The sequence below is a fragment of the Centroberyx gerrardi genome, chromosome 12 (assembly GCF_048128805.1).
Source record: "Centroberyx gerrardi isolate f3 chromosome 12, fCenGer3.hap1.cur.20231027, whole genome shotgun sequence".
NCBI lineage: Eukaryota > Metazoa > Chordata > Actinopteri > Beryciformes > Berycidae > Centroberyx > Centroberyx gerrardi.
The window spans coordinates 29,598,393-29,621,032 of record NC_136008.1 but is presented as its reverse complement, the minus strand read 5'-3'; the positions used below and the strand labels follow the sequence as shown (position 1 = coordinate 29,621,032).

The following is a 22,640-nucleotide window of genomic DNA, read 5'->3' as shown; positions in this document are numbered from 1 at the left end:
CCGCCGTTGAAAAAAAACCTTCCTGCGTTTCAAAAAGAATTTTTAATGATAGTTTAATTAGCGTGTGGCGCGGCGCTCCAGCTACTACTCAGAACGCTTTAATCCCAATTAATCGTATAAACAGAGGCCCACACACACACACACACACGCGAGCACATAAATACATAATCTGACACATGAGCACGCCGCCGGATGCGCTTACGTGTTTTTTGCTGATGTGCTGCGTGTGTAATCTGCGTGTGTTCAGGCCCGCTCCATGCAGAAATACATGCATGTGGAGGGTATTATAGGTCCCCCCCCCCCCCCCCCCCCCAACACACACACACACACCACCCATCTCATGCAGCGAGGCCACGCTGCAGATGGAGGCCAGAGCATCTTTAATTAAAAAAAGAGAGAGCAGAAGAGAGAGGGCTATACTCTTTAAAACAAACCTAATTAAAGCGATGCTGCATCCAAAGCCCCCCCTTAAATGCAAAATCATCCCTATTCTTCTCTGGCAAATTAAAATGAATGGATTTTGCGTCCGAGTAAAAAAAAAAAAAAAATGATACTGCCTTATTTGAGTCATCTTTAAACATTTATTTTAGTATTATTGCTCCCCTTCCCATGCTGCGTGGCTATATAGCGGAGAACAAAGGGAATCGTCTTGCTGCTCTCAGCGTGCGATTGTGTGATGGAAGGCTGCCCATTGGCTTAAACATACAGGAATGTAAAAAAAAAAAAGTAAAACTCAATGTAAAAAAACATCTCTGAATGCACTCATTTATTTCCAGAAATGAAACTGACCCAACCTTTTAATGCAAATACTCACAGATTATGCAGTGTGTCTGCTAAGTGGGGAAGATGCGCTAAAAGAACGAACTCATAAATATTCCATGCAACATAAAGCAACGTTTACAACCTCAGTAGTGAGGTATTATACTCATTTATGAAATAGCAAGCTCTATATTTCATTAGCATTTACCTTTGCACAGTTAAACGACCGTTGTGTAAAATACAGAATGAACCATCGGCTATTAAGGTTCCTCCTTCTATTATATTTCCAGTTATGTAGTTGTATTACAATAGTAGTAGTTGTATTACAATCTGGTTAATGTCCTGCAAATGAACAGCTGATGGCAACGGAGGCTCCAAGAGACACATTAGAAAGATGAGGTGCATCATGCAGTAGATAATCGACAGGATATAATGTTACACTAACAACATATGTTTGATTGCACCAGCATTTAGCTTAATGATCCTTTACAGTGCTTATTTGTCAGTAGGATCTAATTAATGCATGGTATCAGCTAATTAATGCATTTTCACATCTGTCTCTTTTCCTGAATGCGACACATTTTGGAAGCTTGTTTGCATTTCCTCACATCTCATCCGAAAGCAGCCGCCCTGAATGACAAGAGCCAAAATGGAAATGAAACCTGATCTAAACCTGAGGTCATTGCAATTTTTCATCTAAACCCTCATCGCCAGGCTCTGTTTTTTTGTTTTTTTTCACTCTCTCTATCTCTTTCTCCCTCCTAATTTAAGATACCTTTGATCCTGAGGCGCCGTGCAGAACGAGCGCAGATTTGTACCATTAAAATCATCCTGATAGCTGACTGACAGATTGCACAATGGGAGTAAATAAAAGTCACATATTGAATTCTTTTTCAATTAATTGTTTGTGATGACTAGCATACTAAGCACCTACACTGGCAAAGGCAAGCCGCCCCTGCAGAGGGAAAAGGCTGCAGCATTGTGTATGTTTCCTGCACATGCTAATAATTGCCGCCCTAAAGCCATACCTCAACCGCATAATGCATACGGTGACTGTAGTATTTTTAAACTGAATAGGACATAGGTTACAACAATATAATCAGAGGAAATTAATTAATAAATGAATGTATTTTGCAATGCATTATGAAACAGCAGGAGTAGTAGTGTGAGTAGGTAGGAGGAGATTCTCTCTTATTTTTTGCACTTTTTTGCAATGCCAATAAATATTTTTTGCATCAACAAGCCTTAGTTTGAACATTTTCCCTATTTTGGAACAGTGCTCCCATATTCTCACGCAATGGATTATAAAACACAGCTTGTTTCTATACACTGGTGGAAGCTTTCTGCTCTCCTAAGACATTATAGGCATCTACAGCACCAGCCATTAGCCTAAAGGTACTCCATTTCCACCACAACATTACGGGAGCGATTTCCAAAGTAGATAAGCTGTTGATAGGCCAAGATCTCAACAGTAATTACATCGTGTTTTATAGTACATAATCCCTGAGAAAATGATGAGAAGCTAGATGAAAGTGTGCATCAATCAAATGTAACAAACCCAATTATTGTCAGCCCTCCCTCCTCTTTCTCGCTGCTCACAGCCATCACAGATCTCCCCATGACTCAATCCTGATACGGCAATTACAGCCGCGTAGAGTCTTAACTAATAACAGCAATCCAATCACTTCACAGCACGCATGGTAGGAAAGGAGGCCTGCGATAAATAATGACAACCCGCAATTTGGTTGATATTGTTATTTTTACGCTCAGCGTCTTAATAACAGGATCAGGTCGGGCTTTAATTTCTCTTCGTTCTACAAGTTTCCCTCGCTTGTTGTGATGGTTCGCATGAGGCACATGCCTGTGGAAGAGTGGGTGCACGTGCACGCACACACACACACAGGCAAGCAAGTGACAAGAGGTAGGGAAGTTGACAGAAACAAAACAGCAACCACAACAGTCTCGTTGCAATGATGCACAACTGATTGAAGGTAAAGTAAAATATCATCATGGGAGAAGCAGATTGTCTGGATAAAGGTCAGAGAGGAAAATTTTAAATTCACTGTTTTTCTTCTCAGATTTCCTTTTGAATTCCTCGGTTTGGCAGGAGAGACAATATCGCAATAGGCATGATAAATTGGTAGATAGGAGGGAGAGCCGTAAACCATGAAATCTTATTGGACAATCAATCAGTCAATTTGCCCTGCCCGAGCCTGTTCCCACCAAATTGGAGTCCTCCACAGTGGTGAAGTCAACTGGCAATTTGGGAGTGCAGTGCTTTGGGCTACTCTACTTCAATTGAGTCGGAGCACAGCATCCTGAGAAAGTGCTCGAAAAAGAGAGGCCAGCCTAGGCAAGGCACTAAAGGATTTTTCAAGAGGAAAAGCTTAAAATAATGACATCTTTTGAGGGAGTCAGGGCTGAGAGCTGTTCTAGCTTTCTATAATTGGTCCCACATAAAGCACCATCGCAATGTGATTTGACTACAAATTCACATTTAAAGCTGCACAAGGCAACTTCGCACGCTGGCGGCCACGAATGGCAGCAAATGGTAAGGTAAGGGTTGAATTTTGCGGACTTCGAAAACCCAGAAATCATGTTTACCAACCCGGCCGATGCTTTACATCAAAGGATACGAAAAGGATGACAGAGGCAAAATATCTAATGTTTGTATTTCACTCTTAAAGGTCCCATATTCTCCACTTTCCAGTGTTTTATTTTATGTCTTGAGGCCCATTCAAAGCTGTGTGTGTGGTGTCATGTACCAAAAACACTCTCAATCCATTTTTAAACGTTATTTTCCAGCATCTCTCTGAGCCTTACCAAGAACAGGCTGGTTCTGTCGCTGTGTCTTTAAGGCTCATTAATATTAACAACCCTCTGTTCTGATTGGCTAACCGTTTCAAGAGTGAAATGTGAGACACCGCAGCCCAGCAGCTACAGGTAGGGAAAACTCTCCGGTAATAAACAATGACAACCGCTCAACCGCTTTGAAAAAAACACTTTGTTAGTCTATTATTTATTACAAAAATGATAATGAGCGAACCTTTGTGACGCCACAAAGTTACGGAAGTCCAAACGGCTCGTTTAGAGGCTCGCTTTTCTAATATGGATTGTGTGGATTTAGTTGCCGACCGTGCGTTTTGATACTTTCACCATGTTTAGATAGCACATCCAACTCCTTTATAATCAAAGAGGCAAGGGGAATCCCGTTTTACACGATATGGGACCTTTAAGTTTCCACACTTCCTGTGTGGAGAAGATTTCCCACCAGTGACCATCCTGACACCAGAATTGAATTCGGGCAAATAAGGTGAATCTACGTCATCTCCTGTGCTGAACAACGTTTTAGCCTGGTGAAAAAGAGAAAAGCATACCAGTATGGTGGAGACGATTAGTGATCGGTTGGATAAGGAATCAGAGACGTTCGTCGTCTTCCCCTTCTGGTTGTCCGTCATGTTTAGGCCACTAGGAGGGTCCCAGGTTCCAATCTGGAAAACAAAATCAACTCTTATTTAATCCCTAAAGTGGTTGCAGGTCAGGGTAAGAGATGTAAAGTCCACTAATGTACAGAAGAGCTGGGCGATACAGTTGAAATCAGTGTCATGATAACCATAAGGATTTTTCTCGATAACGATATATATCACGATACGGCTCAAAATCACATGTTAAATAATCAAATTAATGTTCATCCCATTGAAGTGAATGGTCATGTCCTATCAAACCTCATTTTGTCAGAGTTTTTAAGTAAAATTTGCTTGTTATCATCAATTTAGACAGCAGAATTGTGTATCACGATATCCCAAAATTACCATATCATTCCACTGAAAGACGATATACGATAAAATTTAATTATTGCCCAGCCCAGTTGTACAGTATTAGGCAAACGGACACATACACACAGACACACAAAGACCAGTGTTGGGCTCATCACTCAAAAAAATGAATGAATTACTCGTTATCACTCGTTACCCTACTCTTCATATTACTTTTCCATTACACCCTCAAACCTGCCAATCGCATCCTCTCTTTCTTTCAGAAATTGAGATTACTCAGTTTCCTCTCCTGTGAATGATCAGGAGACCAAATAGCGTTGATGTCCAATGTTCTTGTCAGACTTTTACTGGATAAAATCAAAAGAAGCGGGAATACTTCCACCCAGAGAAAGTCAACTTTTCTACCATTTCTCACCAAAGTAGTGGGAATACTTCCATGAGTAAATATGACTCAAAGTAATTGGGGGGTAGGGGTGTGGGATACAGTTCTGTATAATTCAACTTCAATCTGATATTCAGAGGGGGGCGATAACAAACGTAACAACTTCTGAAGTTGAAATAGAAATTCGCCTCACCACTCGTTACTGGGAAAAGCAGGCAACATTTGTGAATAACGCCTTATCACCCAACACTGACAAAGACACAAGCAGACACACACACACACACACACACACACACTTCACTGCCTCTTCATCTTGACTACATACAGAGAATAATGTGCAGCACCCTTAGGACACAGTTGACAGCTGTGTGAACCCTGAACACTGTCAGGGGGCGCTTGCTTATACTGAGAGTCCTGCAGGAAATAATGTTAGAGATGATCTAGGCTCTGGATCAGCCCCCTGGCCTTGTACACAATTCATTGCGGGTGGGGGGGTGTAGTTGTGTGCGTGTGTGTGTGTGTGTGTGTGTGTGTGTGTGTGTGTGAGGGGGGTGGGTGGGTGGGGTGAAGGACCTGGAGCACAGCATTGAGGGGAATTGAAAAGGGGGGGGGGGGGGGGGGGGATGACGACGAGGGTATCGAATCGTGCCTCTAGGCTTCTGCTGTCCTCTCTCAGCTCTCCCTCAAGTCTCCTTACCCCCAGAGCCTCCCTGACACCCCCCATCCAAACACCCCCCCACCCCACCCCTCTCCCCCCGGCCTCCTCACCATCACTACCAGGGACCGCAAACCCTCAAACACCGCACCAGCGCCCGGACTCCTCGGGGCTCCTCTGATGCCCGGCGCGAGGGGCCCAGGATAGGGCTTTGTAATTGCAAATCAACTCTTTAATTCAGCCTTCATGAGGCTGGAGGGCTTCTGAAGGGGTTTTATTAATAGAGTAAATTATTCATGGAGGTGCGGGCGCACACAGCACATAGACTGGAGGTCAGGAGCTGCCTGAGAGGCGAACACCGGTGAGGATGCCGGAGTGTGAAGTGTTTGCAGTCGCACGTAAGAATGTTATTCGTATCGATGGTGTTAGCAGGAATTTTTAAAGTTCCCTCTCCCGCAGCTACGCTCATGAATCTTAAGTAGGCTAACTGCTAAACACTGGAGAGACGCCATTCCTAAGAACAGATGTACAACACACACACCTCTATTCATATACAAGTGCATGCCATGACATACAGACCCCCTTTATACCTGGTAATAACATGCGTCTCACTGTGTGTAGAGCTGATGGAGCTGGAATATATTTACATCTGGCATCAAAATGCATCTCCGGTAGACACATTAAAATCGTATTTCCCTCGCCAATCCCTTGCCAAAACACAGATTTTCATGCGTCACTTCCTCTAGTAATATTAACGTACTTAAAATTGACAGCAAATGTCTTGTCTCAGTATGCTAGTAGGCTATCTGAGCTGCCTGATGCCCGTTTGATCTGCGTGTGCCTTCCTGGATGGATGGATCCAGTTTATTTCTATTTCCGTAGTTCTTGGCTTTGTAGTTGTGTTACAAATCTCTCTGCTCTGGAGAATTGGCTGTGTAATATCTAAATATATAATTAGGGAAGAAAAAGAGCTAGTTCAAAAAAAGTGCTAGCTGAGAAAGCTTGTTGTGGTGTGGCCGTAGGTCAGTTCAATGTTCTCAGTAAAAGTGAATAGTGTGATGAGGTAGATTTGTTTCCAAATGTAGGTTACTGTGACACAGTAAACGGTCTTGTCTTTAGCCCTTGTCTCTACTGTCTCTCAAGCTGTAGCTTAAGAAAAGTCAGTTAGTTTGTGGCTTTGTTAGCTAGGTAACTACCCAGTTTGCTGATTTAGCAAAGCAAATGCAACTCCTAGCTACTACAAGCTACTGGCCATGTAATGTTTGCCAGTGGGAAAATCAGATGTGTTAACGACAAGACACTGATGGTTAGAGTAGCTGATCAGATACTACGGTTAGCTAGGTAATCAGCATGCTGACATCTAAACACAAAATCAGACGTATAAGTGGCAAAATGTTCAGTTTTCTGTCAAAACAGCACAGAAATTAAATATTTGTATTCCATTCTGTTTTGAGACGGCCAAGTTGTAAGTTTAGAAACGCAATCAGCTGTTCAAAGCTACTGTTACCCAAGAGCTGAGGACCTCCAATAAATGGATTGTAGATGCAATGCATTTAGACTTGGTGTTAATGTGTTATCTCCGCCAGAGGTGGATTGGATGATCGGCTCTTCAATGCATCTTGGCTGCATTTACACCTGGACTGTATGTGTTTTATCCTATCACCCCGGACCCATGTTGATACCAGGTGGAAAGGGGGTCTCTGAAAAAAGCAGTCATGCACACACACACACACACACACACACACACACACACACACACACACAAGCACACCTTCTCTAGTCCCTCCTCCTTGAGACTGATGACATCCAGGTCAAAGTCTGTCCTCAAGCCATTGGTCCTGTTGAAAGTGATCCTCCCTGTCAGGCCATCCCAATGGGCCTGGAGAAAGAGAGAGAGAGAGAGAGAGAGAGAGAGAGAGAGAGAGAGAGAGAGAGAGAGAGAGAGAGAGAGAAGACAGTCAAGCATCCGCATCACATCTGCATCCTCGCTTTTGATGTCAGCGTAAAGGCAAGCCAGTCCAAGCACAAACTCCCTCTTCCTCACTCCCTCACACACCATTTCTATCCCTATAGTTTTCTCTGGTGTGAAGGCACCTACTTAGACTCCGGGGTTGCATTCGCGACAGTGGGAAGGTAATTACCCAATCTTTACAGATACGGAGGGGTGTGATAGGATACAATCTGGCATGAAAGTGGCTCAGAGCAGGAAAGGCTTTTTTTCTCAAGCACAGCAAATCATCGAACTGTTACTCTGGCTGGAAGCTGGTGAGTTCAGGACCTATCTTTAGTTAGGCGAGTGGGAGTCACACGTCTGGAAGTTACTCATTCAACACAGTCAACTATGTTAGAAAGCATTTGTCATACTATTTTGACTGAATCCCAGTGACTGAATCCCTCTCCACTGATACCACTGAGTGCCATTGATACCTTCATTTATTCAATGAGGAATGGGGAAAAGTCGGTGTACCATGTCCTATTCCAGTGGGGCTATTACAAATTATGGAAGTGGGGAGCTCCCATGCTTTCCATTTGTTTAGAGCATGTTTGTGTACGTTTAGAATGATATATGGGTCTGCCCCTGTATGTGGCCAATATTGGCTTATTATTAAAATTCAGATATCAGCCTGTGACGTCATTCCAGTGTGGTGTGGGAGGATTTTGCTCAATAGTCTGCAAAACCTGCAGTGAAACCTGCCTCACCCTGCCTTAAGGAGCTGCTAACCCACATAACAGAATTTCATTAGAATGGCTTTCAATTGAGAGTTTTACTGTCCCATGATGGTCAAAATAATGATAAAAGTTTCCTAGTTCAAAAAGTGCTGTGGAGCCAGTGTTTTGCCCCAAATTACTGGAACGTGGATGTACATACAAATCCACATTATCAGGAGACCTCTGTCTTTGCAGAAGACGTTTCTGCTTAATTTTTTCCTCTGCCTTTTAACAAATTTGCACAAATTAAAATCCCAAACTCAGCGACTATGCAACTTCCCACTGTCACGAATGCGATGGTCGAATGTCGGATTCAAGTTAGTCCTGTCCAAATAGGACAAATCAATACCATTTTATTGCAGGCGATGTGCGAACTCGCGGGTAGTGGTATTGACTTGAAGCAAAAAGGTCGGTCCTTTCCAGTGACCCTGAGCAAAGCTGTAACACCAACTGTTCAATAAGCACCAGCCTCGATGGCTTCGTGATTCAAGTGCCGAAGTTTGGGCGATGGGGGCTTCTAAGGCTTTGGTCAAACCTAAGACTCTAAAATAGAGATATTGAGGGTAGTGTCCCATGTCCCATCAAACTGCCAAGTGGTCCTCAAAGTGGGGGTCCTCCTGTGGTTCTTGAGGGGGTTCCAGGGCATCCCCAGCAAAATGAGAAATAGTTTAAGTCCACTATACTTCTCTAGAAATGATCCCAATAAGAGAATGTGTAAGAATGACTATTGTAATCCTAGGTTTCACTCTCACCACTGTTATCTTCCCAGGTTGAGTGCTGACAGTTCGAGAATTCAATACTAAATCAACAATTAAAATCTTCCCATATGGGTCTCTGGGACGGAATCTGATCAATTGGGTATCTGGGGACCTAATATGTGTCTATTTGCGGGTCCATGGCATGAAAATGTTTGATAACCCCTGCTGTAGATGACTGAGTCGCCTACATGCTGTATGGAATGCATATTTTCTGTAATCTGTATTGCAAAGAGCATGTTTTGCCTAAGGTAAAACATGCCACATGCGTTACAATGCGAAAATAATTCCATTTCATACAGCAATCGGAGGACGGCGTCATCTGGAGGTGGGTCGCGCTGTACACTATATAGAGATCCAGTGGGAGGGAGTATTAAAAAGATAGTGTCATGTAAGCTTGTGGAGAGCATCACTCTGGATTAAGCGCGGGCCTCGCCAATGACGCGCGCTCAGCGGCGGTAGCCATCAAGCTAAAGAGCGTCGCCTTTTGTAAACGGCTGGCTTTCCCCCAAGCGCGACTCTATAGGCTTAGAGAGAGAGAGGCTTGGAGTCTCAGGACAAAAAAAAAAACACCCCAGAAAAGAGCAAATGGAGGGGGAGATTGGAAAGCGAGAGAGAGAGAAAAAGAGAGACAGAGAGAGAGAAAGAGGAATGAGAGGGAAGAGGAGATGAGATTATTTGCACGGCGAGCAATTGTGCGCTTGATATAAATATGTCCACATGTATGTGGTTCCCCCTTCCTCTACGCCTACCATCCCTCTATAGTTAAAATCTTAGGAGGGGGGTGGGTGTGTGTGTGTGTGTGTGTGTGTTGGGGGTGGGTGGGGGGTGCACCCTAAATATAGGCTGCCCGATCCTGCCCTTTCCACTGACAGCGAGGTTCGGATTAACCGTCCCAGTTTCACGAATGTAGCGCACTGTGGTACAATTACGAAAAAAATTAAAGATAACGTCGACTCTTCCCGTTCCCGCGTGAACGATTAATGCTGAGACGCAGAGAGCGGGGTCAAGACGGCGCCCCTCCTGGGGGAGCGGGCTGGCGTATGTACATACGCACCGGAAAAATGATTTCCATATAAATAAATACACCGATAAATTGTTTCTATTTCCTCCTATTGCCCTTGCCCTTGACTGCCACAGCGTTTGCTTTATTCCCCATTCGCTCTCCATCTGTTTTCCTGCGAGTGTGTGTTTACCATGTGTGTGTGTGTATGAGGGAGGGAGAGGGAATCGGGAACGGGTAGAAAAGCGTCTACCTCTTTGATGAGGGCCATGAAGCGGTTCCCGAAGCGCCACGGTTTGTGTCGGTTGCACTGTAATGAGCTGACAGTGATCTGCTGAGACTGCTGCACAGCCACGGCCACCACGTGCACGGCATCGTACATCAGCGCTGCGTCCGTCTGCGGGCCGAAAGAGGGAGAGAGAGAGGCAGAGAGAGAGAGAGAGAGAGAAAACAGACCGTCATTAACATGGAGTGCGGTGCATCGCAAATCACCACAACCAGTCGCCGCAGATCTGCTCAGAATCATCCGAAATATCAAAACGATGATGGGTTAATCAGATTGTCAGATCCAATCCCTGATGTGTGGATTTGCATGCTGGCATGGTATGGACACACCAAGCTGTGAGAAAACAAAATAAAATAAAAATGATTAAAAAAAAAAATGCCATGAGAGTAAAACTGTATTTGATTCCGTATTTTAACATTTCATTTCACCGTTGACATATTATGCATTTATAAGATAATATGAGACTTTAATGAAATTGCAGCAGAAAAAGTCATGGGATTCAGCCAAAACAGTAGTATAGAAAAATAGAGTATAAGCACAAAAATAAGCAAGAAAAACAGCTAAAATAAAACATTATATAAACAATTGTGTGGTTATATAAACATAGCCTATGCTACTGACAATTTCAACACATGCTAAGTAGACTGTAAGAAAGGGAATTATGGGAAAGAGTATGGATTACTGACATTTATGGACTGACTTCCAGCTGTTATGTACAGTTTTGATTGTTTACTTAAATATGGATTCATAAATATGAAAAATATGCTGTACAAAAATAAAAGTATATACGGTTTACATATACGGTTTATATATGTATATATAAATATATATATGAACACCAGTCTCTACAGTTAAAATATTATGTATACAGTATGAAATAGTGGACACATTATAAAATCAATGCAGGATAAATCCATGTCTGTAGTGCTGGATGGGCAATTTACAGTAATGTAGAGTGTGTTTTCAGGCAGTGTTGGGTAAAGCACAGTTTTGAGGATTGATGTAGACATCAGAGGGAGAGGACTAGATGAAGAAGGGAGGAGGGAGTGGAAGTGAAAGCAATGGCCATTTTTCTCCATGTCAACAACAATACAGTGTCTGCAACACACTCCTAATTTAATACGGCGATGACGGACTGCTCACAGCAAATTAGACAAACAAAAATCAAAAAGCTCTTAAGCTTAATATACCCAAACACCTTTTTTTTTTCCAAGTCTAACCGTGTGCCGCAAAAGCACTTCCTATCTCTCTCCCTCTCTTCCTCTTTCTCTCTCTCTCTCTCTCGCTGTCTATAATAAAGTCTTGGCGGTAAACAGTCGGCCGCAGACAGAGGAGTATCGCCGAAGCTATCAGAGAAGTGCCAGTCATCCACGCTCCACGAAAGAAACCTCTAATTCCACAGTCCCTCAAAAAAAAGAAAAAAATCTAATTAGTGTTTGTCTCGCTTGATTGAAAAGCAATCACAACAGCTCTCCACATTTGTTGTATGGAAATCATGCCCTAGGGTGCGTCGGAAAAGCGCTGTCCTGCAGGATAAATCATTCCCAAACCTGTCATTTTCCCCCATTTGAGTCCTGATTGGGTGCCAGAAGGTTGCGGCTTAAGACGCTAGTTGGACCCTAATAGGGTGGGGTGTGTGTGTATCTGTGTGCGTGCGTGTGGAAGATAGCCACACATGAGAGTGTTTCAAAATCAATCACTGTCAATAAGCTTGTCTTGGAGTGGCGATGGTGCATGTAGGAGTGTGAGATATTAATAAACTGTGTTGGAAAAGGTGTTGATGAAAAGGAAGGGAGTGTGAATTTATTGCAGCGTGGGTGTCACCTGGAAGTTGTAGTGTTTGTGTTAGGGTTAGACCGACACTCAGTGTATCACTTTGCAGATATACAGGACTGATGCTGACCTCAGATCTGGTCCAGTCAGTGTCATCCACCTCTGATATGATGGATATGATGCTGTTTGATTGATTACATATTTACTGCAGAATTGATCAATACGACACTGGTTGTCAATGGGAAGACTTGAATTGATTTCACAATATGCATGCATGTGTTTTTGTCTTGTTCTTATGCTGGATTACAATGGAGAGTCAAAATTCAATATATTGCGATGCTGAATGTGATTGCGATCATGAATCATGATCGCAATCACAAAAGAGACGGCTTGACTATCACAGTTTCACAAGCTCTCCATCCAAATTATATTATTGTCACTTTGTAATGACATTTTTAAATTGTTGTTTACATTCTAGCAAGCCAGTGCCATTGCTAGAAAGATTTGTGTCTCAGAAATAAACATAATTCTGCACAGTCAGACTTTGTTGTCATTGAGCTTTTATTTATCACATCGTGGTTGTATGGAATCGTGAACCCATATTGTGTATCGAATCGTATGGTGAGATAGACAAGAGATAAGATATCGTACCATCGCTAATCAGCAGCTTTCATCCCAAAAATATCAGCCTTCAAAAACCCTTATCAGTTGAATACTAGAACACATGCACACACAGTAATTCTACTCAGTCACTTTTCTGACTATTTCACCTAGGGGTGTATAGGTTTCTATGCTATAGGCATGGCAGTAGGGCTAAAAACTCTTTTCTATCACTTCATCAACAAGACTGAAATAAAAGCTATAGAAATGTGTATACAGGTATGAGAAAGAGTGAGGAGAATTATTGGTCATTGTGAGTTACAGAAAGACAAACTCAACCCTGATCAAAATATGAAAGATGGCAGGCTAATTTGTCGTTGAAATGCCTTTAAAGGCCTTAAAAGCCAATCACAAAATGTGCTTCGGTAAAACTCAACTTCTGCTTCTAAAATTGCAGAGCGAGTAAAAATACAGTATATGAATTTGAGGCATAAGTAATTAGAAGGGACAATTCATGCTTCTCTTAATGGTGAGGGGGACACGCCCACTGTCTCCCTCCAAAAATCCCGCAATCCAAGAATCTCGCTATCGGCCTTGACAAACCCACACCAACCGAACCGTAGTGTGTGCGGGTGGGTGAGGGAGAGTTGTAGTTAGTTGTAGTGAGATTGCCAGCCGCATGGCAGCAATGTCTTTCCCTCGGTGGCGAGGGCAGAAGCTGCAGCTCTGTGATGTTCACACTGCCATTCAGCCTCAGCCAGAAACCACACAGGCCCAGAGGGACCTCATAATAGCAATGCGGCACCTTGTCAGTCAATCACAGTGCTGAGAGAAGTCAGTGGGATCTGCTGGCGGGGACTGGGTAGTGGAAGTGAACACTACCCATTTCTATTCTCTCTCCAAAAATGGGAGAGATTTGGCTGGCGTAGCCTCAGCACACGGTTATGTGTGTGTTTTTTTTTTTTGCTCCATTAATGATGTGACAGAATCGCAGCGATTTCCAAAGATATTCCAAATTAAGCATTTCAGTCAATACGGTGTCAAACTCAGAGAACTATTTCATGAATTAAATATGTTTTTAATTAGAATAACCGCCCACAAATTTATTCCGTTCTATGCAGGAGCGAATGAGCAGGAGCAGGAGAGTGAGGAGGAATGCTGGAGGAGTTTTGGCAGCGGAGGTTTGCGCGCCTCTCTCCTTTCTCCTCGGTGCGAGCCTCAGAAGTACCCGTCAGGCAGACTCGCAAATGATTTAGCAACACCGGCACTTCACTCTATAAACATCTCATTAAAATCAATTATGTCACTCCTGAATGAAATTAAAGCTAAACGCTTTAAAAGCTGCTTTCCCCTTGTGTCAGCCAATATGAGCATTACCCCTGACGCTGTCTATTTTTCCACCTCATTGTCGCCTCCACTCTCACGGAGCGAGAGAGAGAGATTTATTAAATCTCCTAAGCTCAGATTGATTTCAACACTTTTATGAATTGTTAAAATGCCCGGGCCTGATGTGGCGGCTGCAAAGCCCCCCATCCCCCCCCCCCCCCAGCCAACCAGTTCATCAACATTGCCATGGAAACAAAGTGGCAAGAAATAGCTTTTCTCCAGGCTGGGGATCGGGTTATCATGTCAGTTTACTTACTGTGGTTTTCAACAAGGGCTTTTGTGGGTCCGCTCTGCACAGACCAAAACCTGACATGGCATCAGTGTGAGACGCATCATTCCCCCGTTTGACGTTTCGTCAAAATCTGATCAGTGGTGTCAGAGATATCGCAGGTGAAAGATGGACAAACAAACGAATGAATGAGCGACCGGACGAAGGCCGATCCATAGTCGCCCTCCATTTCATCACGGGGGGACAATGATGGATTTACTTCTAAATTCTTCTCGGAGAGGGGGGGAGCAAGGCTAATACGGCAGGGTTTCAGCATCCAGCCTGGTAATAACAGAAAAAAAAAGGGAAAAGGGGATTGGCCCGGTGGCACTTTTATGGCTGATTCCTAAGCGGTGAAGGACGGAGGCTGCAGCCGGAGCTCTGCCGGTCACGCAGAAACCCGTGGTCACGCTGCTGTGGCTCTTTTGATTGAAACATAAACACCTTGAGAGAAGAGGGGGGCACATGGGGAGCAGCCGGGTGGGGAGAAAGGCTTTAAAACCAGGCTGACCGCCCACAGCAGCCCAGCGCCCGACCAGCCACCGCCACCAGCAGCAAACAAATCGCTGTGGCTGCTCTTAAGACTCTGGAAAGCCTGGTCTCTGTTCACCACTAACTCAAGTGATTAAAAATTGAGCATGTTTTGTACTCTTTTGTGTCTCTCAGAGGCCTTAGTCATGACTAGGTCACTCACTGCCATCAGCTATCCTTACTATTCTCAGCACTGTACATACAAGTTCTACCGATACGTAATAGATTATTTTATCCAGAGAGCACCGACATTACCATCCTCTTGCATCAGTAGCTGACAGACAGGTAGCTAAAAATGAGTCAATTACCTCCTCCTATCCATATCTGAATCCTGATTTAGAGAATAACGGACAGTACAGATTTAGAACTGTTAGCATTCATCATTATGACCTTCCTAGATAGCATTATTCAGAATCACTATATATTCCAGGCAGATATACTGCAGATTAACTTTAACTTTGGAGACCCATGGTTGATTAAATTCTACCATTGACTTGCTGTCTGTCTCGGTACTTTCATTCTTATCTATAGAGGCTTTGCAGTTGCATCACAAACCTCCCAGCAACCATGACCAACCAACCTGATGCGGGTCCATTGGAAAATTGATTGTGCAAATAAATATATAACCGGGCTAGAAAAAGAGAGAAAAAGCTTGTTGTGGTGTGGCTGTAGGTCAGTTCAGTAACAGTGAAAGTGAAGAGGTCAATTTGTTTCCAAATGTAGGTTACTGTGACACAGTAAACTGTCTTGTCTTTAGCTCTAGTCTCTACTCCAAAACACTGTTTTAGCTTGAGAAGAGTCAGCTCAGTTAACCTGAACAAACTGTTAGCTAGCTAACTAGCCAGCAGGCTCATTTAGCTAAGCAACTGATGTTAATACTAACATGAAACTATACTAGCCAATACTAACACTAGCTTCTACTAAATACGTTAACTAGCGGGCAAATCAGATGTGTTTACCACAAAACAGTGACAGTTAGCTGACCAGATAGGCCTACTATAGTTGTCGGAAACTAAGTCATGCAGCAGTAAAAGTAACAGGATTCAGCAGGGAATAAGACAAAGAAAAGCACACAAATAGAATATCAAATAAGCAGTGAAAGGAAGTCTTAGTGCATTTAAGTTTGGTGCCACGAAAATGAGAAAAATAGAGAAATAGTGGAAAAGAGCACAGGAGCTTCGTCCAAAAAACAGTCTGGCCACCGTACCCCAGAGGGTGCGATCTACTGTGTCTGCTGTTTCTAGTCCTGGATTGACTGTTTTCTGCAGCTCCATGCCCTTAGAGCCCACTTCTAACTCTACACAACTTATGAGTAATGAAGCCTGAACAGATATGATCATGTGTGACGCATCGCAATCAGCAATGACACTTTATGACTGATAAGCCCCTTGTGGGTTCACCAGCTTTGTACCTCGTCTATGTGCAGTCACACAATATTATGGCATAAGTCGCTTGCAACATCTGTGTCAGTTAATTGTGAGTGTCACGATATGTTCAAAATACATTGATATGATCAGATCTCTGTTCTGGTAACAATTACAAAGATCAAAATCCAGGGGATGAAACTCTACTCAGGTGAAGAGAACCACAGATTCCTGGATAGGGTCAAGACCGATATGGGTTTTGAAGGCCGATACCGACACTTTTGGATTGAAGTGGGCAATAGTCAATATCTTTAAATTTCACCATTTTCACGCCCAAAACTAAGGGTGCTCCGATCAGGATTTTTGGGGCCGATCACCGATCGCTGGAAGCAGTATCAGCCGATACCGATCACCGATCACGGGGTCTATTTGAAGCCTTCTGTTCATCGTGTAGCATTATTTATTTATTTAACTATTCTTAACAACATTGTATATTAAGTATTAAAATTAAGAGATGAGAAAGTATCATGAATTGACAACTGTTTATTGGCAGGCAACATGTGCAACATATTCCACTCTCTCTCTTAGAGACACAACTTAAACCATAGCAGCCTACGCTTGGTTATTGGGAGCAGCTTAGAGCTTAACAAATATAGCTTTCCTGTGGAATAAAATAAATACAATTTTATAAAATAAAAATTAGAATAAAAGCTAAATGTGCACAACACACCAAGTTAGAACAATAAATTATATATAGGCCTACTGAGGCAACAAAAATCAATTCCAATAGATGGAAAACACAGGGCCTTTATCAATTTACTCCAACTTTAGAGACTATAAAAACTGCAACATAACAAAATATTTTTCAATATTCTGGATTGAAGGAGCAAATATTCAGAGTCAGAGTTAAAAAGTAAATATTAACGTTTTCAGTCCACTCAGTGGATACTGACTAGCACCTACAGTAGCCTATATACAGCTAATCTGCTCGTCTTGGAAACCCAGCTGTATTCCGAATAACGTTAATAACCCTTAGTTCTTCTTTTTGGGAATTCAGCCGGTCGTCTTCTTGGCATGGAAAAAAAAATATCCCTCACGCCCGCATGTGCAATGGGAGGCGAACAGACGGGTCCGGGGAGAGAGAGATTGAGCAAGAGAGAGAGCGAGAGAGAGCGTGACACACACACACACACACAGAGAGAGAGAGACAGAGAGAGAGACCGAGAGACAGACCGCACAAAGAGACTACTTCTGTTTGGATCTCTTCCCAACTCGTCTCTCCCTAACATTTTTGCAAATTTATTGTCTTTTTCAGACACCTGGTAGAACTGCCAGACCAGTGAAGCCATTTTAGTGGCGCGTAGAGAAATTGTCTCGCGTGCTTTGCGTCATCTGATCGGCTCTTCTGATCGGCCTTTATAGAGACCACCGATCAAACTATTTAGAACGAATATCGGCCGATAACGATCGGTGGCCGATCGATCGGAGCACCCTTACCCAAAACATTACAGGGATGCAGTATTCCCCCAAGTGTTTCCCTCTGTAATAAAATGATATTCTCTACTATTCTATTTGGACAGGACTAGCTTCAAGACATCTAGTTGCTGAGTTTGTTTGTGATTTTAATCTGTGCAAAATCTACAGAAAAAGCAAAAATTAAATAGAAACGATTTCCGCAGAGACGGAGGTCTCCTGATGATACTAATGTGGATTCGTATGTGCATCCACGTTCCAGTGATTTGGGGCACAACACTGGCTCCACAGCACTTTTTGAACAAGGAAACTTTCATCAGCCATTCATTAGTAGAATAAAACGGTTGGAGGTTGTGTAGCAGGCCTGTTTGTATATGTCCCCAGGTTTTCTTACCCATTATTTTTACTTTTCTGAAGTGTCATAGTGATTTGATTTGGTATTGAAGGTTTGGTGTGTTTAGATCAATCTCTGCCCACAAACATAGAGTTAGACTGACATGGTTTTTGAAGGATGATACTAATAGTTTAGGATTGAAGCCTCTGATAGCCAATATTTTGCCACAAAATGACAAGGATTCAGTGTTTCCCCCAGAATTTTGAAACAGCATTTAGAGCATCATGGGACACTAAAACTCTCCATTGAAAGCCAGACTAATGAAATTGTTTTAGGTGGGTTAGCGGCTCCTTAAGGCAGGGTGAGGCAGGTTTCACTGACACTGACTTGCTGATATCTGATTGGTTGATCTAACCCTACTTTGTAAGGTGAAGATCCGACAGAGGGACGGTGAATGAAAAGGAGTCCATGCACAGATCCTGCTCTGTTTACTGTACGGACCATTTAATCTGCTCTGACGCTGACGCTGCCCAAATGTATTGATTAGCAGGAAGAAATTAAGTGACTGTCTGGTGAAAAGAACCAGTTCCATACAAGCAGATACCAGAGGGCCTGTGCTGGTGTAGTGAAAGGGCTGCTAAATGGATGAGTCAGAGATATACAGTAGTACAACAGGCTGCTTTGAGGAATGATGAGAGATGTATGATTCACACATACATTCATATGAGTGTATGGCCACGCAAATACATGCCATGACGCACAAACACACACACACACACACACACACACACACACACACACACAGCTACAGCGTGATCATCCTCTCCTTTGATAATACACAGCTTATGATTAAATCAGAGCCAAAATTTAGCCAAATCACTAGCAACAAGTGCAGACTCTCCTCTAATTGGCCACTAACTTTAATTTAAACTTTTAATTATACTATTTTGCTGTAACAGCGTTTAGGTTAATGACAGTGTTTGTAGTTTCCAATATCACACCCTGTTGATCAGGGAATATAACTTTAATATTTGGGTTTTTCCATGTCATTTCACTGGCAAAGTCATCACTAGGACTGTGAAAAAACTGATGTTGCGTACAAATAGAAGAAAACCGACAAATGTTTTGCAAGCTGCTACAGATAGATACCTAAAATGATTCAAAACACTTCAGAAAAGTGCAAATGTTGGCCATAATCAGTGTCAGACAGGTTGTGAAAATAGACCAAAAAGTCCCACCTTTTGGCAGATATGTATTTTCCAATTGGATCCATGCCTCAGATGTTGATATGACTAGTCAAAGACAGAATAGATGTAGTAGTATGTGGGAGTTGTGTGAAACTTCACAGCTCAAGTGTGAGGATTCATAGCTATGGTTAAAGTTTCACAATAATAGAACTGTTACTGTAATTAATTAGAAACAATAGACATGGTTTGTAGAAAAGGATATTCTCAACTGCTGTAAACTGTGAAAAGGTTTAAAAGCGCACAGCCTAGGGTTAGACCTTTATATGAGTTTTCTCATATTGGCCTTGAATTAAAATAGTCCAGTCAATCTCGCCCACCTCTGATATGATGAAGATTCCTCCTATTTTTACTCAGCAGCTTCAAACCAGTCTGGAAAACCTGCAGTGAAACCTGCCTCACTCTGCCTTAAAGTGATAATCCACGCATCCAGATTCTTGTTTTTCTTGATTTTGCCAATTCTTTTCATTACTTTGGTGTTTTGCACTGCATTTCCCAGTGATCAATTGTCAACAGTGTCGCCAGTACTTTGTCATCACTGGACTGACCGCAGCTCCCACACTCCCAAGCAAACAAGCATGGGCTGCTGTACTGAGACAAGTGAAGCCACTGCAAATAACCGAACCACAGGCTTGCAGCCAGTGCCTAAGAGCGACTATGTCTACAGAAACAGTAATATCACATAATACACTATATTTGATAAGTATATCAAACATGTTTTATAAAACAGTGTGATAACTGTTTAGTTATTCTATTACTGCATGTCTATTAGAGTCGAATGCCACAAGCAAGTTTGCCGTTATTCGAATTAGCTGTGAAACATTTGCCATTTGATACACGTAGCACCTTTAAAGGCGATTTCATATCAGCACAAAATATCTGCAGCTTCAATAGAAAATATCAGTATCAATATCAACCTTCAAAAAGCCCTATGAGTCGATGCCTAGTACAGATACAGAGCAGCGAACTGTCTGACACCTGAATTTGTCCCTTGATCACCACAGCTCCATGGAAAAAAAACATGAGATAGGAAACCTTATGCTACCATGATCCGCATATCTTCACATATTTATTTCATTCTCATTTTTTTCATATTCATTCCTTTAAAATCAACACAAGCTGGGAAAACAGTGAGTCTGATCCTTCTGCCCGACATTAAAGAGACGAAAGTGACAGTGAGAGGGAGAAGAAAGAGTATGTCACTTATTCCCTCCATTAGCTTCATTAGCGCGGGAGGATGAGGCAGATTAAGACCGCAGCGGGTTGGATGATGATGCGACTTGGCAGGGTTATCTGTTATTTCAGGCGCCTCTGTTTGGGCTAGGCTATAATGCAATGTGATGCCCAGGCCCTCGGGGGCCACGCTGCTGTTCAAAACCAGCCTCTCTGATTAAAATCTGCTCTCACCAGCCAGGCTCACCGGCCTCCAGTGTGGATGTCCTCACCCTCCCCTCTCACTTCCATCTAAACCAGCATAACCACCCTCATCTTCACACCCAGCACTTTCTATCTATTCTCCTCTATAGCTGAACACTATCAAACTACATCACTCCTCTATAGCTGAACACTATCAAGCTACATCACTCCTCTATAGCTGAACACTCAAACTACATCACTCCTCTATAGCTGAACACAATCAAACTACATCACTCCTCTATAGCTGAACACTCAAACTACATCACTCCTCTATAGCTGAACACAATCAAACTACATCACTCCTCTATAGCTGAACACTATCAAGCTACATCACTCCTCTATAGCTGAACACTATCAAACTACATCACTCCTCTATAGCTGAACACTATTAAACTACATCACTCCTCTATAGCTGCACACTATTAAACTACATCACTCCTCTATAGCTGCACACTATTAAACTACATCACTCCTCTATAGCTGAACACTATCAAGCTACATCACTCCTCTATAGCTGAACACAATCAAACTAATCCTCTGTATACAAATTAATTTAGATGACATCACATGATGGCAGAATCAACTTATGGGTTCTTTATCTATTAGCATACATGGGATGCTACTATACAGTGATGTATGATGATACACAGTATATAGCAAAATTGTTTATGATTTTAATGCAACGTATACTGTGGTATTTTACATACACAATCACATTATACCCAACTCCCTGGGACACCATCACTTGTTCTCCCCACTGTTAACAGAGTGCGGAAAAATTGATCAAATTTATTCAGTATTCATGTATTCAGTCCAATAACTCAGGCATAGATTGGTAACTTTTTTTCTAATTTGTCCTGGTGACTCATAACCTGGACACAAATAATGGTACTGATTGGCCCATCGGGGGCGCTTTAATAAGCCCTCAAAATCTAAGGCTCAGCCCACACAGCGCCGTCAGTAGTAGAGATGTGAAAGTTGGGACAGATATGTATCTGGTCAGTTCTGCAATAAATATGTAATCAATCAAACGACATCATATCCATCATATCGGAGGTGGACGACACTGACTAGACCAGATCTGGTTTTTAATAAAAGGGCAATATCAGCTCCCTTTTATCAGTCTAACCCTAGTGTGTACTCTATATGCATATGTATCACACCCAGTAGGACCTATGCCCCAGTCCCTCCAACTCCAGTATTTTGTCTCTATTCTCCTATCCACAGCTCCCAGTCCCCAACCCAATAACACTGAGACCATTATTGATATCTAAGTAAACTTTAATAAAGTGCCTTTATGGGGCTAAATGAATCATAAAATTGCCCTGACTGTGGACATTATTGTGCCGAAGTGTTGAGTAACGAGTTTGTCACAGCTCTGTGGCAGCTTAAGGGGCAACTGAAGGTGACAGAGAGGCCAATGCAAACACTGCTACTAGAGCTGTCAATCACTCCGGCGAGTGCGGCTGAATTGCATTCTGGGACGGTCACAGTTGTGGAAGGAGACATGGGTGTCAAACTGCACTGGGTTACACAGAGAGTCTCCCTAGGGAGTCTCTCCAGATAACGAGACAAGACTAATGCCACTAATTGGTGCTTAGATTAACTATGTCTGCTCAGTGGGTGACTTCATTTTTGATCCTTGCTTTTATACAAGAATTAGACTGATACATTCAGTTTGGCCTCTTTATTAGGTACACCTCCCTTTTTACACAAACAGCTCACTCCTTCAGATATCGAGTTACCTACAGTATGAATAAAGCATAAAGCTTGAAGACTGGGTGGAGAGGCTCAGTTAATGTTTGACTAAATATTAGAATGGGCAAGACGCTGATTTAAGCAACTTTGAATGCGATATGAAGGTCGGTTCCCCCTTTGGATTTTGGCATTACAGTGTCTAAAGTTCACAGAGAATAATGGCATAAC

General features: G+C 42.6%; 1 protein-coding gene across 2 annotated transcripts in view; it reads right to left on the bottom strand.

Moving 5' to 3' along the window:
* The window catches only part of grik2 (glutamate receptor, ionotropic, kainate 2), a 181,664-nt gene that overhangs the window by 59,907 nt on the left and 99,117 nt on the right, over positions 1-22,640 (bottom strand). For both annotated transcript variants that reach the window (XM_078287236.1, XM_078287237.1), the window contains exons 7-9: positions 10,293-10,436; positions 7,344-7,451; positions 4,137-4,250 (exon numbers count right to left, since the gene is read on the bottom strand). In XM_078287236.1, the coding sequence (XP_078143362.1) occupies positions 4,137-4,250; positions 7,344-7,451; positions 10,293-10,436 (366 nt within the window). The remainder of the gene's footprint in view (positions 1-4,136; positions 4,251-7,343; positions 7,452-10,292; positions 10,437-22,640) is intronic.